This window comes from Opisthocomus hoazin, chromosome 4, assembly GCF_030867145.1.
Source record: "Opisthocomus hoazin isolate bOpiHoa1 chromosome 4, bOpiHoa1.hap1, whole genome shotgun sequence".
In the NCBI taxonomy this organism is placed as follows: Eukaryota; Metazoa; Chordata; class Aves; order Opisthocomiformes; family Opisthocomidae; genus Opisthocomus; species Opisthocomus hoazin.
This window is the reverse complement of record NC_134417.1, coordinates 2,708,052-2,729,109: the sequence shown is the minus strand read 5'-3', so window position 1 is coordinate 2,729,109 and position 21,058 is coordinate 2,708,052. Positions and strand designations below refer to the sequence as shown.

The 21,058-nt window shown below is 49.8% G+C and overlaps 1 protein-coding gene across 1 annotated transcript; it reads right to left on the bottom strand.

Annotated features, from left to right (window-relative positions):
- Positions 1 to 5,300: 5,300 nt before the first annotated feature.
- On the bottom strand, positions 5,301 to 19,750 carry PLEKHB2 (pleckstrin homology domain containing B2). The gene is made up of 8 exons (XM_075417579.1): positions 19,684 to 19,750; positions 17,137 to 17,184; positions 16,364 to 16,516; positions 15,503 to 15,605; positions 14,531 to 14,570; positions 12,840 to 12,929; positions 11,238 to 11,352; positions 5,301 to 9,472 (listed from the first exon to the last, which is right to left on the bottom strand). Exons 2-8 carry the CDS (start codon positions 17,171 to 17,173, stop codon positions 9,336 to 9,338), a joined length of 675 nt encoding a protein of 224 aa, XP_075273694.1. The 5' UTR covers positions 17,174 to 17,184; positions 19,684 to 19,750; the 3' UTR covers positions 5,301 to 9,335.
- Between the last annotated feature and the right edge of the window lie 1,308 nt (positions 19,751 to 21,058).

The following is a 21,058-nucleotide window of genomic DNA, read 5'->3' as shown; positions in this document are numbered from 1 at the left end:
AGGGAGGTTGTGGAGTCTCCTTCTCTGGAGATATTCAAGACCCGCCTGGACAAGGTCCTGTGCAGCCTGCTCTGGGTGACCCTGCTTCGGCAGGGGGTTGGACTAGATGACCCACAGAGGTCCCTTCCAACCCCTACTATTCTGTGATTCTGTGGGATTAGCTCTGGTCTGAATACGAATTAGCTCAGTTTTAGTAAACCAGGCGCGCTTTCATCTGCAGCGAGGTCCCGACCCAAACGCGCTTGCGGCTGTCAGTGCCGGCGGTGTTTCGACCTCGCCTTCCGCTCGGTGCGGGGCAGGACGCTGCCCTTCCCTGGAACCGCCTTGCCGTGCCGCGTTGACTCGGGTCCGCCGGGGTGTGATCAAAACCATCACCTCGCCTCCCTGGAACAGAAACGCTCCAGCGCAGCTCCCAGCTTCTCGTCTTCCCCTTGCGCCACTAAAGTAGTGCTGCAACGTCTGTAGGTGACTCCACGCGTGAAGGAGTATGTGGGTGCCTCTGCGAAACTCTGGGTGGGGGTCACTTCAGGAGCGTTTGGTAATGCTTCTGCTGAAGGGGGAAGCAGACAGCTTTGTTTACAGCACGGGCATTTCCTTCACCTAAAATGGATCCTTGAGAGCCTGCATTAGCTGTAAAACCAGGGTGCAAGCTGGCAGGTGGATTCAGTAGTGTTCTGCTGGTTTACACTGGTGCAGATTTTGGCCTGGTTTCTTGCACCACATATAGACAAATCAAGTGAGTTTGGAGGGTCACTCTACTTCCCCCTCAGATGACTAACATGTTCTTGGGAGCTTTGTTTTCACACGACCGCTGGCCTGCCCGGCAGCACGAGTCCTTGAAGTCCTTGCCACTCGCGTCAGGGCAGTTATTCCATGCCCGCAGTTAAGCGCCCTGACTGCTTGGGCCAGCACGCTGACAGGGTGTGGAGTAATGGAAATATTCCTGGATTTCTTTCTTTTTGTGGCGAGAACAAAGAAAGCACCAAAAAAATGCTTGTTCTGCTAAATTGACATGGGCCCGTTCCGGAAAGTGGTCGTGCTGTGCGTGGGTGGAATTGATGTGAGATTTTCTATTGCAATAACGTAAGGAAAACCCATCCTAGCCTGACTGAGCATAGGTGCATAGCTTTAATGCAATTAGTTCCACTGATGGGTTATCTGAGCAGCTGCCAGAGATATTGATCAGGGAAAAAAAGCTGTTTGGAATAGCGACATCTGAAACAATTGGTTTGAAACCAGTCAGAAATATCGCTATTGATTGACTGAAGGGGATTCTTCCGGCCTGTGAGCGTACAGTTTTCCTTTCTCAACTCAGCAGGATGCTGAGCTTTGGTGTGAACTTTGAGAATAATCCTTAAAGAAAGTTATAAGAAAGAAGAAAAGGCAGCGGGGTGATGGAACATCTTTCAGAGAAAATTATGGAGGAGCGTAGGAAGCCAGGGTTATTTTCCTGATTATTTCTCAGCTATCCAAATCACAGATTGAAAACATTACCTAGATGTAACCAGGAAGGTGTTAAAAAGGGCCATTGTTCAGAATCTGTCTGGAAAGTCCATGCGCTCATCACTTTCCTGGGAATAGGAACTTTTCTGGGACTGGGGGGTGGCTAAGCCATATTTGCCAACCAAGGAACATGGAAATCGGAAGTGGTTTGTGGTGTTGAGCAGCCGACTGAGAAATCAGCACCAGGATTTGTTCCAGAAGTAGGCGAACAGCCCTGTGCTGGTGGGAGGGGTTTTGCCTGGGTGTGTGCTCTGCAGGTCTCTGATTACCTGCCCTAACGCGTGCCTGCACGGAGGGACGGCACATGGCATTGCGTCGAACATCCACATCAGGAGGCATTTCGGGCAGTGAAATGGTTCACTTCAGTATTTTTAGAGTAGTTGAAGACAAAATGTGTCTGTTTTCCCCTTCTTTGTCAGCCAGTCATGGTGAAAGCAAACAAATTTATAGTGTTATCTGTAAAGACTCACGATCCAGACGTCGATTCATGTATCCAGAGTCTGTTTGTAATCACGCATGGTCTGATGCGCGTGGCACAGTTGCAGCTCCATCTGCTGAACGAGGCAGTGGTTGGAAAGATGATAACAAAAGTTACATGGTGATAACACCTACGTTGCTATGAATTGAAGATAGATGGTTTCAAAATTGATCTCTCCTCTCTATATAGCTAAAGTGAGCTTGAAACATGAACATTGAAGTTTAACATTTCCTTTTAAAAATCTCTGTCCAAAGAGAATTGCGTTTCTTCTGCTTTTCTTCCCCCACTTCAGAATAACGTGTGGTCTTTATTTGCCCTGTTTGCCTGCAGCACGCGGAGGTTGCGTACCGTGGGTCCTCCGAAGGCTCGGGCTCCTGGGGAGGGCTGGCTTTGCTGTGTGTGTTGCAAGGTGGTGGACCCAAGACTGCATTGGATAACGAAGGGTTCAAATCTCTTCCAGCCCTTGTCCTCTGTATTCTAGGCTGTTTCACAGAATGTTAGGGGTTGGAAGGGACCTCTGTGGGTCACCCAGCCCAACCCCCTGCCGAAGCAGGGTCACCCAGAGCAGGCTGCACAGCACCGCGGCCAGGCGGGGCTGGAATATCTCCAGAGAAGGAGACTCCACAGCCTCCCTGGGCAGCCTGGGCCAGGGCTCCGTCACCCTCAGAGGGAAGAAGTTCTTCCTCATGTTCAGCTGGAGCTTCCTCTGCTTCAGTTTGTGCCCGTTGCCCCTTGTCCTGTCGCTGGGCACCGCTGAACAGAGTCTGGCCCCGTCCTCCTGACCCCCACCCTGCAGATATTTAGAGGCATTTCTAAGGTCCCCTCTCAGCCTTCTCTTCTTCAGGCTGAACAAGCCCAGCTCCCTCAGTCTCTCCTCATAGGAGAGATGTTCCAGTCCCCTCATCATCCTTGTAGCCCTCCTCTGGACTCTCTCCAGTAGCTCTTCATCTTTCTTGAACTGGGGAGCCCTGCACTGGACACAGTACTCCAGATGGGGCCTCACTAGTTTCTTACTTAAATGCCACTAGTTAATGTTGTTTATGATCATATAAAAGGCCTCTGAAAGTCAACGAAGACTGATATCCCTGTATCTGCTGTGCGTATACAGAGTAGAACAGCTCATGGCTTTTCATGCAGGCTTTTCATGAACTTGTCTGTTTCGTGCCACCATCTCTCGGGAATGAGACGTGAGATGTGACACTGTAAAGTGGCCTTTTCCAACCTGACACAAGCCACCTGTGACAGAACTGGGAGAAGTGACCCAGAACACCCTGGTCCCAGGCTGGGGCTCTGGGCCCACCTCCTGCATTAGAGCATGGGCTGGGAAGCCGCAGACCCTGCTGAGCGTGTTGCCAGCGTCCGTTCCTCACACGCTCAGCCAGCAGCCCCTGTGAGGCTGCCTACGGCTGAAGCCCATTTCCTTCCAGCATGGTGGGAACGCTCCGATCTGGGGGGCTGAAGCTCTCCGAGCGTGGCTGGGTGCTGGTTAGTGCAATGCCAGTTCATCTGCTAGCTTGGCAGAACGGGGAGGAGAACCAACACCTCCCCTCCACTTCCAGCAACAGAAAAAATCCTGTAACTCTATGATTAAAAAAATCATAAAATCCTGTAACTTTATGATTAAAAAAATCATACAGGGCGGGCTGGGGCCGCCATCTAGCGGGCGGTGGGGGGTGCCAGCCCCCCCCCAGGCAGGGTCTCTGCTCCCAGAGATGGGGTGTCGGGGGGGTGGGGGCAGCGAGGCGGTATCGCTGCTGCACCCACCGCACGCAGCCGGATGAAGCCCAGTAGTCTGAAACCTTCGCAGCCTGCACGTTGCAAGCCATGGTCACACGGGTCTTCAGCTTTCAGTCACTAACGCAGACGCGTGCGGAGTTATTTGCCCTGTGAGTCTTGGAGCCTTTCAGAGATGCCTCAAAGTCTGACACCTCCCGAGATAGCCCGTGGCAGTCAGAAGGCTCGCAGACCGGTGTGGTAGTGTCAGCCCCTTGTCAGGAGCTCGCATCTGCAGTCACAACGTGCTGGCAGACACCGTCAGCTCCGCTAAATGGAGGGAACAGCAAACACTGCACGCTGGCTTCAGCGCGTTGCGGTGGAAGTGCAACAGGAGAGAGGAGCAAATCAAGGTACCTCTAGGAGTACGACCCCAGCTAACCACTGTGGTTGCATTTAGCGGCCACAGACAGGACAGGGAAAGCAGTAACAGGGGCGAAGCCTGTTCTCTAAGCTATTGCCAGTTCAGGAAGGCGTGGAGCTGTTAAGCTTTGCACAGCAAATTTAATTCCCTAACTGGCTTGAGTGCAGAAATTTCAGCGAAGGTGGGCGCCCGGGTGGCCAGGGGTAAGTGAAGAAGGTGGGCGCCCGGGTGGCCAGGGGTACGTGAAGGTGGGTGCCCGGGTGGCCAGGGGTACGTGAAGGTGGGCGCCCGGGTGGCCAGGGGTACGTGTAGCCTAGCGCAGAACTGATGACTAGTAAAACAAGCACGGCCAGAATAGCATGCTGGGGAGAAGAGCGCTGTGTACTCCTACGTTAACTGGTGGAAATAGCAGTTTTGTTTTCATTCCTCACCCAGATTAGCAGCTAAAATATCCACAACCCCTCAACAGTCAAAACAAAATGTGCATAAAGCAGGGATAATGGTTTACAAAATGTACTGTGGTCCTTCTGACAAATAGTTTAATTCCCAGCAAATGTGCAAGATAGTCTGGCTTTAGGTGGCGGAGCTCTTTGTGGTCATTTGGTGTCTTTGCCTGAGCAAACTTATTGATTGTACCCAGCGCCACTGAAGCAATTCGTAAACGGGAAATACCAACACAGCAACCAGCAGCATTTTGCCCGGAGCAACATCTGTGCTCCAAGCTGCTCCCTGTAATGCTAAACAGAACCAATCTCTTGATTTGATAACACAGTGGCAAAGGGCAAATCTGGATCAGCGTTGCTTATATCCAAGATTAAGCATTTCTGAGTCAAAGCCTTCAACTCCATTAAAATAGAAATAGGCCTTCATTCTAATCTTGGTGTAGTGGTGTTAGTGTGGTGTTACTTTGGTTTCAGACTTCTACTTCATGTTGATTGAATGGTAACCGAGCTGACTGAGGTATGTCAGCCTGAACTCCAACAGCCGTAGTAGCCTCAGTTCATTTTTCTACCAAGTCAAGTCAGCCCCCCCGTTGCGGAGGAGGGACTGGAGGTGCGCAGAATTCATCATGGTGCCGCTTCCTTGCAAAGCAAACCGCCTGTCTGAAAAACATGTACCCATCTACGGACTAACTACATCAGGAATGTTGAGCAAAGGCTAGTAAACATGGCAAGACAAAACTGTACTTAAATATGAATTTTATTGCTAAGGTTATTTTGCTATAAATTAATAATGAGGACATAAAGTAAAAGCAGCAGTTGAGTGCACAAGAACATAAAGGAGCTGGGAGGAAACATTTGCTGCATGCTACCCTCTGCCACTTACACATATCTAAGTCATATCATGAAGAGGAAGAGCCACAAACATGTCTGAGGAACACAGGTGTGAATTTTCTCCTTTGCCTAGCTTGCTTAGCCGGTTCCATCGCTTCTTGAATCTCCACTGAAGAACACCCAAAATGAAGCCAGCGTTGTGTGACATGTAGGGTAGCTCCAGCCAGACGTGGCTCAGTGTGCTCCAGCACGAGAAAGGATGCGTCTCTGCCAGAAGCCAGCGCAGTTGCTGTGTACACAGACGCTTCCCACCCGCTCCTCTCGAGTGCGTAAGCCCCTACCCGCTCGCTGGAAGGGGCTGGCTCCCGAACCGCCTGGTTTCAGCAGAAGCAGCCAACAGCTGTGTTTCCACATGTAACTAAGAACTTGGGCAGGGGCCCTGCTTCACCTCTTCAAGGGGGTGGGACTTCCCCGGGGGGTGAGCACTTCCACCCTGCTCTCTGGAAGCCTGGCTCTGTCCCGCTGTCCGTAACGGAGAATCCAGGAGTAACCAGCTGCGGGCGAGCGTATAGACTCGTGGCCTCTGCAGCCACGGCCCTGTAATTCTGACCGGACTGTAACTGCTACACAACAGGTTTACTCATCCTTAACTGACAGCACATGCTCCAAAAAACAGTGGCACTGCAGTGGCTGTGGACCTCCCACAGCTCTAGGGAGGTCAAGGATCAGGGCCCAGGTAGGAAAGCACGTGGCTGGGTGCTGCGCAGGTGTAACTGGACTCGTGACATCACGAGCAGCAGCATTCTGAAACACCTCTGCAGGACTATCATCTCAGCCTGTTTTGAAGATGATCTTGCCATGAGCACTACCTCTTCCCATCACAACATATCACCTAGCCGCAGAGGCTGCCACAGCAGTCCCTCCAGGCCCCAAACTCCACTCTGGCCCTGCTCCCCCAGCTCACGCAGTGCCTACACAGACCGCAGCTACAGGAAGTACTGGACTGGGCAGAGAAAGGCTATAGGGTCATGACTGTGCGTCCGTTAGAGACACGGCCAAACCTCCACCCTGTTCCTGAGCAGCAGGAGGCACAGCCGTGTCTTCAGGCTTTAACCACCAGTGAACTCCAGCAGCTGTCCCTCCGCTGCTGCTTTGTGCACCAAGACATTTCCGCTTCCATTTCTTCAGTGAGATCAGAAAGGCTACAAGCACCTGCAATAAGACAACTACTCGCTTGATTCTTATGGTCTAGCAGTTTTGTACATTTGCTTTCTAACTTCTAAATGCCTATAGTACCAGGATAGAGAAGTAGCTCATGATTTTCGTATCAATCTATTGTTACTAAGATGAAACTAGAATCTTCAGTTTCCATATGTAATTTTTTTTCCCCTTGATAAGGTTATTTTTTTGTTAATGGAGACTTACTTCAATATGAACATTTAGAAAGATCATTTCTTGCTCTGAATTCAACCCAGAAATGTTTTACAATCAACAGAGTCTTTATCTTCTATGCTTCACTTCTAGAAGCTGGGAACATAGATTCAGTTATCTCCTGGAAGCGCAAGAGACACCTTCCCCTGCTGCGACCAACAGCTCTTGAAAAAAAAAAAAAGCTCACACACTAAAACACTGAACTTAAATTATTAGCTGATTCGCTTTCTCCTATTCTTTCACAATCATTATGAAATTCAAAAGGAAATTACAATGATGGTCAATTGTTTTATTCTCCCCCGCCCCTTACAAGCTAAATATCACACGGGGAGGAGATGAGATAAAGCCATTCTGCAGAACTAGTTCTATTGCAAAGCGCAGACTGAACAGCGGTGTAGACCTGTAATCAGCTTCCAAGGTTATCTCAAGGCTTAAAAAGGGTAGAAATGCAGGTTCACTTCAGTTCCAGACAGTCACCATCTCTCTGAGCTCAAGGGTACCAGGCCCCTAAAGAAATTCAGCAGTGTGCTCTAATTTCTTTTGGTTTGGACTAGCTATAGCCAACTTTCACTTCAGTCCTCTGTTGAACCTCCACCACGTCCTTTCAGTGCGTACCCCTGGCAGGACACGGGCTGCTTGTATAAACCTGTGAAAGCACACGTGTGCGCATGGGTGTGCGGCTCTGCGCCGAAGCTTCTTGAAAGAAGTTCACGTTCCCTGGATTAGGCCCACTCGCAGTAATGCAGCCAAGATCGCATCTGGCTGTCTCCTTCCAATGATTTCGGTTTGAGTTGGTCCTAAGAGTCGTGAAAGCTCAATGCTTTCCCTGCTGCTACCCCAACTCTTGTCCAAGACCTCTATTGCTTAAATATGTAGGATAGAGCCAAGACAGCTTTAGGATGAAAGCAAAAAGGTTGGGGCTTGATCTAAATTTATGTGGGTGCAAATTCTCATTCATTTTCATCTTTCCTGACATACCTGAAACGCTATGAACCTTAAGGAAATTAACCTACCTCTGAATGAAAGTGTAAGCAAGACTTAACATATTAGACCAGTATGAACGCAGGAAGCTGAAAGTGAAGTATAAAAATAAGTTCTCTTACTATAAAGATCTCAACTTAGGCACCCTGCCTCTTTTACCTGAATAACATAGCATGTGCGTTTCTTCAGAGCTTTCTTTCCCCTGCCAAGCACAGCTCAGCGTGGGTTGTAACAGGGTAAGGTAACAGGCCCCGTAAGACGCACAACAGCTGCACTCCAGGCTGCAGTCCATAGCACAGCAGCCTGCAGGAGCACATCGTGGAAGGAACAGGACAGACAAGCAAAGCCAGCCAGGTTCCTTGGAGTGTTTTCCTTAACAAGCCGTGGAGGGAGGAAGAGACCTGCTGAATGTGAGGGGGGAGTGTGCACAGAACAAACCCAGGCTCAGCTGTGCTCAAAACTAGTTGCAAATAACGCACCTGGTTCAGGAAACCTTGGAGGCTAAGAGGCAGAGATGATATCCTAGGCACAGCAAGGCAGCTGATATCAAAGTGCCCATGTGCAAGGTCTGCTTGTGCTGTTTGCCTCTCCCCTCTTGACTGTCACTGCCTGTGAGGGGTTCTGGCAGGCCCAACAAGGCAAGGGTTGTTCAAGCTCCATCTCCTCCTGCAGAGTGACAGCACTAATGAGCAGAGACACCAGACAACGGCCCCTTCCCCAGCAATGCAGTTGGTACAGTGCCTGAGGAGACTGCTCTACAGCCAGGGAAGACCACTTCCAAAGCTAAAGATCCACTACTTCCATCTGACCAGAAAAGAGTGATGCAGGATAAACAGGGAGCTGGAACAACAAGCACTGGTCTTCCTTGCCCCTGGTCATTCACATTTCTGGGAGAATAAAGGAACTGAGTAGTGCTGCCGCCGCTGCTTAGCGGTGTGCTTACACGTTCTCAAAGACAACTTCACCTGGACGGTGTGAAACAGGCAGAGGACTCCATCTAAGAAAATACACTACCATCTGCAGGCAAGTTTGAAAACAAAAAAGTCCTCAAGCATGGCAGACAACCTATTGCCAGGGAGCTTCATCTGAGCTGTATGTTTGTCCAGGGAATGTTTAGAAGCCAATAGTACACATACACTAATGCAGGGCTCCTGTAAACCTCCTATTTGGACCAGACTTTGGACCTCCCAGAAAACCCCATTTTTTTCTACGGTGTTTACAGTAACAGTCTGTTCATAAAGCCAGCAACGGCTACCGTGTTACACTGGTGCTCATATTGACCCTTCTCAGTACAAATCCTTGTAACTCCAAACATCAGAACAGAATTCAAGAGCAGCACACGCCATCTCCAACCACGTAACTAAACGGTGCCTTTAGACTCTGCTTAGGACAGTTAAGAATCAGTTATCAAGAAGTCACTACTGAAAAATAACTATTGCCATTTCTTAAAGTTTAACAGTAAACGACATTGCCAAGATATTATTGCACACAACAAAGGTTTTTGGAACCACAAAGATAAGGAACGGGTAATCTAGAAGACCCAGAATAATGATCCCAGAGCCATTCCAGTCGCTGCTCCAGCAAGCATGCCCAGTGCAAGATCTCCATCGCTGTCACGGTAACGCTCTCGAATGATGACATGGTTTGCAGGGGGGTGGCCATAAGGTCCTAGGTAAAAGAGATCGTTAGGAGGAGGGCAGAAGCAGCGTGTACCTTAATACCATGCGTTCTGATTTCAAAACATGCCCATTCTTTCACCCTCTTCCTTCCACTGAACACTCAGATGAGGTCAGCTACGAAGACAGAATACATCTCTGCTTTGGATTCAGCTTCCACATTTATCAAATAAATCCAGAGGCCTAGCAACTCTTCTAGCATCACAACAGTTGCACATCTGGGAGAAAAGGTCATCACAAATGTGAAACTGAACCCTGTTCTGCATTTATATTAGCAAAGAACCTGTGAATTACCTGTATCATTCTATCAAACACTCCGTAGATTTAATGCAAGAAATGGGTCTAAAAATTGACTCAACCTTGAAGTTAAGGCCAATAGCATACTTCCCTCCCTACCAAAAAATATCTTTAGGAGCTCTTCAGCCAGGGTTTGTCAGAAACTGTGTATAAGTTATTTACTCTGCAGGTACTGCCTACTACTTCAATTCAGCCTTCACATCCTGGACTGCTGTGTTGTGTTGAAGCTGAAAGTTGCAGGGGTTAAGTTAGTTGCTAGGGGTGAACCTGACCCCTAAGATTTAGCTGCAGTCCCCCTAATGAGGGAAAACATCAAGGCTTGGTTACTACACCCAACCTATAACTAGTATCTTAACACACTGGACTTGCAAACTGTTTAGGAGAGGTACTATTTAATGCTGCATTTTTATCATTCAGGTTTCTGAGGCTTGATTTCCAAGGCCTGCTGGTAGTTTTTAAAAAATGGTTCTTGGAACTTTCAGCAAGCTGCTGCTTTTCAGCTGCTGAGAACCAACAGAACCCACCTGCCTCCGTGTTTGTGTGTATGTGACCTGTATCTTGGGACTTCACTAACTTAGATGAGGAAAGCTTTAGGCTGATGCACCTCCCTTGTAATAAACAACGGAAAAGGCCAAATGAAATAACCTGACAAATGTCAAATGTAAAAAAAAAATCTCCCTCAAAACTGAAAAAAAAAATCTGAAGATTCTTGTTTGCAGAGCCAGACCATAGGCACTTAATAAGTTGTCTGATTTATATTACCCGTACTACTCTAAAGCCCCAGTTCTGTAGGACTGTGGCTCTCTATGTAAAGCTAAATTAAGGTGACTAAGCTTAAAAGCACACCCTAAAATTTTAGTCTCTTTCCTCTTTTATTGAGATTGAAAGCTGTACAAACCTGAACAGAGCAACAGCAGACTTGACAAGGCTGAATGTACTGCCTTGCAGCAATTCCAGCACGCAGGGAAGGAACCAGTTGCAACCACGCTTTGGGAGTGGATTTACCTTTGACACTTGCATTTAATTCTGAGGTCACAGCTGAACATCAGTTTTGAAATACTTAAGCTAGGTGTAAGAGCAACAGATGAATCAAAAGCTCCATCAATGCGCAGTATGGAGGCCAGAATCAATCTCGTTCTGGCTCTTCTATCTTTCCTCAGAAAATACGCTGACTACTGTAGTTAGAGAGTTCTGTGTGCTTCAAACAGCATTTATGAAGTAATTTAAATATGTTGGGATCACGCTGGGAAGGTTAAATCACTTAATACAAATTTCACTGCGCTCGCTTTGTTGTGAAAGGGATGGGGACTTGGTTCCAGTTACAAGTCAGAGTTCTTTCTATTACTCTGTTGTGCAGGAGTGGTGGGTGGCGAAGGATGGTGATTAACAGAGTTAAAGCCAGCCAGACTGACTCAGATAGCTTCTACGGGAAGGTGAAGGACATGGCTGGTGCTGCTTACCTTGGTATGGATACTGATAGGGAACAGCGTAAGCCTGTCCGTTGGAGGCATAGAAGACCTGAGGCCCAGGAGGTGGGTACGCGCCGTTGTACTGATCGTAGCCATAGCCATAAACCTGGTGAAATTAGAAATGTCCATTACAAAAGTATTCTTTGCTATGTCTCCGGTTATGTACGCTGTTCAGGTCTCCCTCATTTCTAATGCAGTTAAAGTTTCACTAAAACATCCGTTCTGTACTGATACAGGCTGTCTGCTCCCTGCGAGGGATTCAGAACAGCTGCTTGAAAAAATAGGGTGCTCCTAAGCAGCATTCACTCTCCAAGCTTCCTGGATGGTGAATGCCTAGATCTTGTATACCACAAAACCCTTGCATGTTAAAAGTGACAGCTCCAGTCATTAAATCACAGAATCACAGAATAGTAGGGGTTGGAAGGGACCACTGTGGGTCACCCAGTCCAACCCCCTGCCCAAGCAGGGTCACCCAGAGCAGGCTGCACAGCACCGCATCCAGGCGGGGCTGGAATATCTCCAGAGAAGGAGACTCCACAGCCTCCCTGGGCAGCCTGGGCCAGGGCTCCGTCACCCTCAGAGGGAAGAAGTTCTTCCTCGGGTTCAGCTGGGAGCTTCCTGTGCCTCAGTTTGTGCCCATTGCCCCTTGTCCTGTCACTGGGCACCACTGAAAAGAGCTTGGCCCCATCCTCCTGACACCCACCCTGCAGATATTTGTAAGTATATATTAGGTCCCCTCGCAGCCTTCTCTTCTTCAGGCTGAACAAGCCCAGCTCCCTCAGCCTCTCCTCGTAGGGGAGATGTTCCAGTCCCCTCATCATCCTCATAGCCCTCCGCTGGACTCTCTCCAGTAGCTCCTCATCTTTCTTGAACTGGGGAGCCCAGAACTGGACAGAGTACTCCAGATGAGGCCTCACTAGGGCAGTGTAGAGGGGAAGGAGAACCTCCCTCGTCCTGCTGGCCACACTCCTCTTGATGCACCCCAGGAGACCACTGGCCTTCTTGGCAGTCAGGGCACACTGCTGGCTCATGGTCACCCTGTCGTCCACCAGGACACCCAGGTCCCTCTCCGCAGAGCTGCTCTCCAGCAGGTCCCCCCCAGCCTGTACTGGTGCATGGGGTTGTTCCTCCCCAGGTGCAGGACCCTGCATTTGCCTTTGTTGAACCTCATCAGGTTCCTCTCTGCCCAACTAATCCTATTTTTAAAACTCCAGATTCTACATCCTTCCAGTGCTTACACAATATGAAAGTGTAGCCGCATCTGCTTATGTTAAAAGCTGCACGGCCAATATTTCTCAAGATTAGCCAAATAACTTCTGCCCTGTCTTTCAGAAGCTTTATTTTCCAAATTCGCCGAGCAGCCAGCCTTTATATACCTCCCAACACATCTGCCTTGTCCCTTTGAAAGGAAACCCATCTCAAACAGGAGTGACAATAGATTGTTAGTGCCTTACTCTCCCTCTCCTTTCGTACAAACCTTAAAGCTGGATCTAACTGTGAAACGCAGCGCTTTGGGAGCACAGTTCAGATGCCTGAGGGATGGCCGCTTCTGCTGCCTCACTTATTTTAATGCTTCCTGATGGCAACTCTTACCTCAGGAGATGGTGTGGCGTAAGCTGTATAGGGAGGAGGGGCTGAGGAAATGGCTGTCTCATCATACATCACGTCAGATCCCACGTAGCCCTAAACACCATGGAAAGGCAGCAGTGAGCACCTTTTCCTACAGACAGCCAGTTAGTGCAAGGACTAAAGCTTAATGACCCCAAAGAAAGAGTAACCTTTAGACGTGCCGCACGTTAAGAAAGCGATGACTACTTTATAAAGTGCTGCAGAAAGAAACTACTTGGAGAGCAGACCTGAGAGAACACAAATGGCTGATCAACCACAGGAAGGAGCCATAACATTTCTCACCTCTGTGTGCGCGCGCACACACGTGCATACATGTGTATGCAAGCACACCGACTCCTTCCCTCATTTTGTAGCCTCAGTTTTAGAAATTACCCTCTTCTTCCTTCTCTGTTTTCAGAAAAAAAGTCTTCACAACTAAGCTAGCTGCTTCCTGGCACCCTAGAATGGTGTCACCAAGTTCTGCAAGAGCAGATAAAGGAAACGAATGCAGTAGCCTAAAGAGGCACCTCAACATTTTAGCAGAACACTGTCATAGTTCTTAGCCAGCACAGCATGGCTGCAGTCAGAGGCAGTCGTGTCCAGGGAGCCTTGCTATGGCAAGAGTTTGCTTTGGGGATCTACAGAGCCAAGCTATATAGAATCAAAGAAAGTTTTGGGTTGGAAGGGACCCCTAGAGGTCATCTAGTCCAACCCCCCCGCAGCGAGCAGGGACACTGCTACCTAGATCAGGTTGCTCAGAGCCCTGTCCAACCTGGCCTTCAATGTTTCCAGGGATGGGGCCTCCACTACCTTTCTGGGCAACCCGTTCCAGTGTTTCACAACCCTCATTGTAAAGAATTTCTTCCTTATATCTAGCCTATATCATACGACAGATGCCTCAGTACAGTGGCAATGTCAATGAGACTCATCAAAAACTGAGATCAGCTTCCACAAACCCCAGCATTTCCCCATGACACAGAAACCTCTCAGGTTGGTTCAGTCCAGCCAGGCAGTCTGGAGGAAAAACAAATCAGCAACACACGCAAGTGGATGGATGTAGTTCCCCAGATACAGTTCTCTAGAGAACTCCAAGACTCATAGTGAGGCTTTTATGATTCCTGACCTCTTCACCTCCACAGCTAGCAAGCCGATGCAGAGGTAATACACTCCTTCTTGGCATGCCTGCACGCCCCTCCAAGCGCCTCTTGCTCCTCCCCTAGTCGCCACCAAGAAGCATCCCACAACGTAATGGATCTACATTAACAAACAGCTTCCTTGCAGTGAGCTTCCTCTAGCACTGCACCAGGTAGGCAACAAATACTAGGAGCAGAAAGGGCATTGGCTGCAGAAGATTTATTTTTTGCTCACAGCCTCAGTGCCCACTTCCCTCACAGGCCAGCTTCCCAAACATTCACTTCCACCCAGAGAAATCACTCCCTGACATCATTCACTTCCACCCAGCATGCATTTGCCTGGACTCAGCTGCAAGGATGACATAAGCTTGTGATCCAGAGGATCATTATTCTGCCCACCCACAGGCCTTACCATCATGCTCATGACCCTGTTTTTCTCTAGCAGAGAAGGATGGAATGGGATTTCAGAAGTAAACTGCTGGACCACACGTAACACTGATGTGCTGCTTCCCTATCAATATGAAGTCTAGGTAGTACACTTACTGTGTTTGTTCTGGCATCCTGGAGAGCAATTTTCCATGCCCTGCAAAAAAAAAAAAATTCCCATTGTTTAGTGGAACACTGATAAAAATTAATGCTACTTTTTCCTTTTAGGACTATGAAAAAAACAGGGTTAGCAACTAGAGGTACAGCAGGAGTAGAGGTTAAGATACTGCGTATGTCAAAGCCTAATGATACACTAAAATGAATACACAAAGGTGTTACACCAAGACTGAGAAATAACTACTTTCTTTGCAAAGCTGAGAAGGAATGAGGGGGAACATGAGATGGAGCAGATGCGGTTTTGAAGGTCCTCACTGCAAGCACAACAGCCAGGTGATCCGCAGCCATGCTCAGCAGAAGGTAGTGGGAAGAGATGCACCAGGGAAGCTGTCTCTCCTGCCTGAACAGCTGCATCTCTGACGCTGAGTGCGGGTCTCAGTGCTGTCACGGTCTGAGCAGCAGGCACGTGCACTTCACACAGGCCAGACCCACGCCGTAGGGCTGGGAGCACGCTCGGAGCACCACGCAGCCTTGGCAAACACTGATGCCAGAAGTTAGCTAGCTATACGTGGCCAAGCTCAGCTGAGAGTTCACAATAACACAGTATTATTCCTTTCACTACTGACTGGGAAGTCCTTGGGCTATGGAGGGTCACGTACTCTACTTGAAGAATGGGAGAAGTGGAAAAAGAAAAAAATCTGTTCAGCGAGTCTTGCATCACCCATATTAATAAGGTTCTTTTACTCCTCCTCACCCTTCAGTGTTTTCAGTGACTTAACCTGCAGTTGGTTTGTGTGAGCTAGACAACTTCTTACAGGAGAGCTATGCTTTTTGTCATTGAAAGCCTGTTTTTACTTGCTTGAAAACTTTCTTAAAACGTGCTTCTGAAAGTCTGGAAGGAAACTAATTAGGGAGAGAGAGAAAAAGAGAGATAAAAGAGGCAGCAAACCCAGTATTCTCTGGCAGACTTACAGGCAGTCATCTGCACTCTCTGCACAGAGGTTGACTGTCTTCCCATCACGGCAAACAATCTGCAGTAAACAGTCTCTCTGCTTCCCCTCTGGAGGCTGGAAATCTGAGGCAGGAAAAAAGAGACAAGTTATAAAACTTGTAGTTTCACGGTCCCATTTACAAGAAGGGAGACAGTTTATGCAAAAGTCTGGACAAAATAAACTAGGGGCAGTTGTAGCTGCTTTCCACGGCATCAGAACAAATTACAGAAGGAAATAACCTGTCGTCACTCTTTAGAGCGTCCTGAAATTAAGCAGCTCTGACCATCATTCCTACGAAACGCAAATGTCTTAGAGCAGAACCAATCCACACCTAGCAGTAAGTGCTCTCCAACACTTGGGTCCTTCACATATGTCAGCATCAAGCAGAGAACTAACAAACGCTAGAAGTGAACTCAGCAATACTGGAAAAAAATCTGCTCTAGTTTCCCGTTTCTAGTCCTGCCTCTCGCTCCGGCCAGCACTGTAATTACCCCAGTAACACTCTGTAATCAGACACACGGGTCTACTGTGAACACCTCATGCTCACACGCATGCCTGCCGCCTGCATATATGGTACACTGTCCTCCCCGAGTTCTAAAAGGAAGTATCAAACCCTAATCTTATCTATCATATGGTGATACCACGCCCTGGGTATCTACAAGCGAATTTAGTAGTTGGTTGAGTTGGGTGGGGGCTGGGTTTTGTTTTTTTCCACAACAGCGCAGTTGCGCATTTTTCGGGCACGTTTACTTCTGCAATAGTGTTGTAAAGGGTATGGTGGGCAGGCAGTGAAGTTGGAAAGAATCTCTGAATAGACAAATCCTGAAGGTTTCTTTATTACCTCGGCATTCGTTCCCCACTCTGATGTTGATGCAGTGGATTCGCATGTGGATTTTATCTTCTATATCGTGGCGATTTTGATCATCATAGAATATTAAGCGGCCATCAGACCACAGGTCAAACCAGTTCTTCTTCCAACGCCGTAAAATAGTACCTTAAAAACCAGACAGTCACTTTTGAGGGCGCATACTGGGAAGTGTTTGTGTCCTGCAGTTAATAAAAAATAAACCAAGAAGCCCTTCACAGTTTCCCCAAACATTCTGAGGGGCCCAGCAAAATCCTGTTACTAGAACATCCCCACCTCAGAACTTTACAGAGTTGGGTCCCATATTTTATCTAGTATTCAAAGTCACAGCTGAGTTTATTTGCAGTGCATAACCTGGCGCTTTAGCTCTGACTTGCTGCAAGAACAAGCAGAGGGCATGACTAATTGAAGATATTAAGTTAAGGTGTTGGGTAAAGCTTCCAAGTCTGCACTTCTGCAGCACGAATTCCAGAGCAGCCTCTGCAGCTGCGTGCCCGTCAGACACCTCAGGTACGGTATATCCTGCTTCCCACCGGTAGACCCAAAAGGTCACGGGGAAATGCTGTCATGACAGGTCCTTTTGTGAGGTGTCCTCAAGGTTGGGGAAGAAAAAAAAAAAAAGAAAAAAACTACCTACAGAGCTAGAGACTTGTTTCAAGAAAGACCTGGGAATTACTAAATTGCTGTGATGTTTTTTTAAGAAGTTAGACACGGAGGGGGGAAAAGGAGGTGAAAGGCCCGTGACTTACTTTGCCGGAGCAGCCATCCGCTCTTCACAAATGCCATCGTCGCTTAATCTAGTGGGAGGAAGAGGAAGGTGAGGGGGAGAAAAGCAGTCTTCAGTATTTCACAATGATACATTAGAAAGAGGCATCTCAAGGTACAATGTCATATATTATCTGCATGTACCCAGGCAGTATTGCCGGGAGACATGGCAGATCTCAGCTGAAGATACTCAGTGAGGCACAACGAGTATTCTAGGACTTCATGAGTGGAACAAATGTGCAATTGTAGCAATCCCATGTGACTATGAGCAACCACTTTTAGCTGAAAAACGCACAAGCTGACAGCTACCCCTCTCGAACTCGGGGAGGAGACTGGCTGGGTGACTCACCAGCAGCTGCCTTCAAAGTGGCTCTCTTGACCTACGAGTGCTTCCTGTGTTCTGCAGTCTCCGGTTACTAAGCTCCCTCACTTCTTCCCTAGCTCCCTTCTTCTGTACTTCCTGGTTTTTCACTCACTGGCTCAAAGTTCAGCCAAAACAAAAGCTGAAACAGGTTAATCTTAAACAGGAAAGAGAAAGCTGGTTTTATGGCTTGTATTTCTTCCAAATCGTCACTAGCTCCCTCCAAGACGAATTGAAATCAGGAGAAGTTAAGCCCATAAAGTGAGATTCTCATTTCTCCTCAACTTTTAAATGAAGCTTGAAATGGCATGGGAAGGGCCCAGCTTTAAATTCAAGTTATCACACGTGACGTTAAGCAGTCAGCTACTGCACGCTGGTGCATGAGCATGCTAAAGAAAAGAGATCAAGCGTGGGATATACTGGAGGATGAGGTTTTATTTTATAGCATAACGGTGTTCTGACTATTGTTCTAAAATGGATTAATAGAAACACAACTATCTGGATGCAACTGAATTAGAAAAGCAAGAACAGAAGCATTTTAAGCCTCCCTTGAGAAGGCTGCCTTTTTTAGAAATTATTTGTGGGGCTAGTAAGCCAGTATGAGGGACAGATACTTAAACCTACCAGCTGACATTCTACCGGTAGCAGCATAGAAGAGGGGAGGAAAAAGTGCCGTAGTAGGTTTGATAGACAGAGGAACTCCTCCCAGACAAGGAGTGTGTTTAAAGTAGTGGGGGCAGAGGAAGAGAGTTTTGTTATCTTCTAGTAAAATGTGAAGTTGGCTTTTGTACCAGCTCCCTGGGAAAACAAACCTTCAGCTGACAGCCCACTGCAAGGGAGCGTCAGGCTCCTGCCCTGCTTTACCCCTGGTCATCAGGTCCTGCTCCGAGGTCTAAGCATGCTGTTGTCACCTGTCCGCAGAGAGTTTCAGAACTCGAGGCCCATTTATCCTTCCAAAGTAAAAACGCTGTGCAAAGGACCTGAGCCTCACCCTCCCACCACCCCAGTACGTGCTCCTCTCCCCGGAGATTCTCCTTTATGAGGAAACAGTCGTCTTGCTCTTTGTTTTCACAGGCGTGGGTCTCCCCAATGGTGCTTCCATGTCTTCCGGTTTGCCCACTCAGGTGAAATCACTGTGTATTTCCAGAGGCCTTTTAATAGTCTAAGATCCGCTAAAGAACTTCCATGACCTTCAGTTCTGTTGCCAGTTCTAGACTAGGCCACGGAATGTTTGTTGCTGCCTTCAAACCGACTCTGTTACACAACAGCATAATTAGATTTAACTTAAGACGCGTAAGGGGGAAGAAATGAAGAAAAAAACCCGTTTCTCTTGACAAATTAAGCTCCACCTGTCGTTACAGAATGCCTCTCAGTCAAAGCCCCCCATCGCAGAGCGAAGCTATCTAGGGCTACAACAGCAGGAGAGGCTTCGGCAGCCGCGCAGCACCTCGCACGCCATCTCCGAGGCGGCAGCTGCGCCTTCCCCGCGCGGGACCGAGTGCCCCAGCCTTCAGCTCCGGACAGAGAGCGAGGAGCCACACAGAGGGGTCCCTCAGCGCTGAAGGAGGAGGTGCAGAAGCAATCAGAGAGCCTTCTCCGGCCTTTCTTCAGCACCAGCACTCGCTCAAAGCCCTGTACAGTATTCCCGGTCAACCCACGCTGTGTTTAAAAGAGCATTTGCAGAGCTAGGAGAGGGCCTGGCAAGGTCGGTCGCGACCGAGTATTGTTTGCTTCATACCCAACCACCACGGAAAGCGGGATTGGAACACAGATCAATCCATTTATCGCCGGCCTCAGCAGGAGCTCCCTAGCGACTGGCACCTCAGAGCAGCAGCACCCTCAGCTGACCACAGGTACACGGGGTGCGGCTGCTCCTTCCCTGCCAGCAGCCCGGCCCCGTTCGCCCGTTCTGGACCCCCCGGCCGGCAGCAGCGGCCCACCTCCGCCTCCCCCCCCCCGCGGCCTGCACCGGCCAGCGCCGCAGCCCGCCTCTGCACCCGCAGGCCTCTCCCCCGGGAAGCCGCCTTTACTCCGGGGGACGCAGCTCTCGGTCCCGAAGCGGGCAGCAGCCCCCGGCAGGCCTGCTGCGGGCCGCCCGGGCCCGGGCCCGCTCCCTCCCCGCACAGCACCGCGGCCTGGAACCCCCCGCGCCGGGCCGAGCCGAGCCTACCTGCCTGCCGCTGCCGGGCCCCCTCCGCCGGCGGGCAGCGCCAGCCCGCCGTGACGTCAGCGCGCAGCCCCGCCCCGCCGGCCGCGCGCCCTCGGCTCCGCCCCCCCACAACCGCGGCAGCGGGGCGTTGCGGGCCGCGCCGGGCGCGTGCCCCTGCGGGTGGCCCGGGGGGGGGAGGGGAGCGGGTCCGCTGCGGCACGGGGAGGGCTTGGCGCGGGGGGACGGGACGGGACGGGACGGGACGGGACGGGGACGGACTGCCGCCCTCCCTTCCCTCCCGCCCTCTCTCCTTCCTCCCTCCCTCCTTCCTTCCCTCCTTCCTTCTCTCCCTCCTTCCTTCCCTCCTTCCTTCTCTCCCTCCCTCCTTCCCTCCTTCCTCCCTTCCTTCACTCCTTCCTTCCTTCCTCTCTCCCTCCTTCCTTCCTTCCTTCTTTCCCTCACTCACTCCTTCCCTCCCTCCTTCCTCTCTCCCTCCCTCCTTCCTTCCTTCTCTCTTTCCTTCCTTCCTTCTTTCCCTCCCTCCTTCCTTCCTTCTCTCCCTTCATCCCTCCCTCTGTCCTGCCTTTCCTCCCTCCTTCCCTCCTTCCTTCCTTTCCTCCCTCCTCCCCTCCTTCCCCTCTCCTTCCTTCCCTCCTTCCTCCCTTCCCTCCCTCCCTCCTTCTCTCCCTCCTTCTCTCCTTCCCCCCTCCCTCCCTCCTTCCCTCCTTTCCCTCTCCCTCCTTCCTCCCTTCTCTCCCTCCCTCCTTCCCTCCCTTCCCTCCCTCCTTCCTCCCTTCTCTCCCTCCCTCCTTCCCTTCTTCCTCCCTTCTCTCTCTCCCTCCCTCCTTCCTCCCTCCATCCTCTCTCCCTCCTTCCCTCCTTCCTCCCTTCTCTCCCTCCCTCCCTCCCTCCCTCCCTCCTTCCCCTCTCCCTCCCTCCCTCCTTCCTCCCTTCCCTCCCTCCCTCCTTGCTTCGCTCCTTCCTTCCTTCCTTCTTTCCCTCACTCCCTCCCTCCCTCCTTCCTTCCTCCCTCCCTCCTTCCCTCGCTTCTTCTTTCCCTCCTTCCTTCCCTACTTCCCTCTCTCTTTCCTTCCCTCCCTCCCTCCCTCCCTTCCCTCACGCCTCTGCCAGAAACCCCAGCAGACAGAGATGGGGTTTGTCATCTCATCGCATGCCGAAATGTTTTGAATTCAACTTACTGAGCTCTGCAGTCGCTGAGGAACCTTTCACCGGGCAGTTTCTGACCAGCCGTGCTGCAGAGCGGCAGTCGTAGTACCCGGGGCAAAAGAACTGGAATATTTAGGTTAATACTGTTACGAATGTAGATTGTTTTCAAATTGTGTGGAAGTGAAGACTTTGGTTGATATTTTCAGCCTATTCATAATTGCACCTTCAG

Excerpts from the sequence above, each read along its gene's own strand:
- PLEKHB2 (XM_075417579.1), bottom strand. The coding sequence starts at position 17,173 with ATGGCATTTGTGAAGAGCGGATGGCTGCTCCGGCAAA. Across the intron at positions 15,606-16,363 it reads AGTGGGGAACGAATGCCGAG|ATTTCCAGCCTCCAGAGGGG; the intron begins GTAATAAAGAAA and ends TTCCTGCCTCAG. Across the intron at positions 9,473-11,237 it reads CTATCAGTATCCATACCAAG|GACCTTATGGCCACCCCCCT; the intron begins GTAAGCAGCACC and ends TCTTTTACCTAG.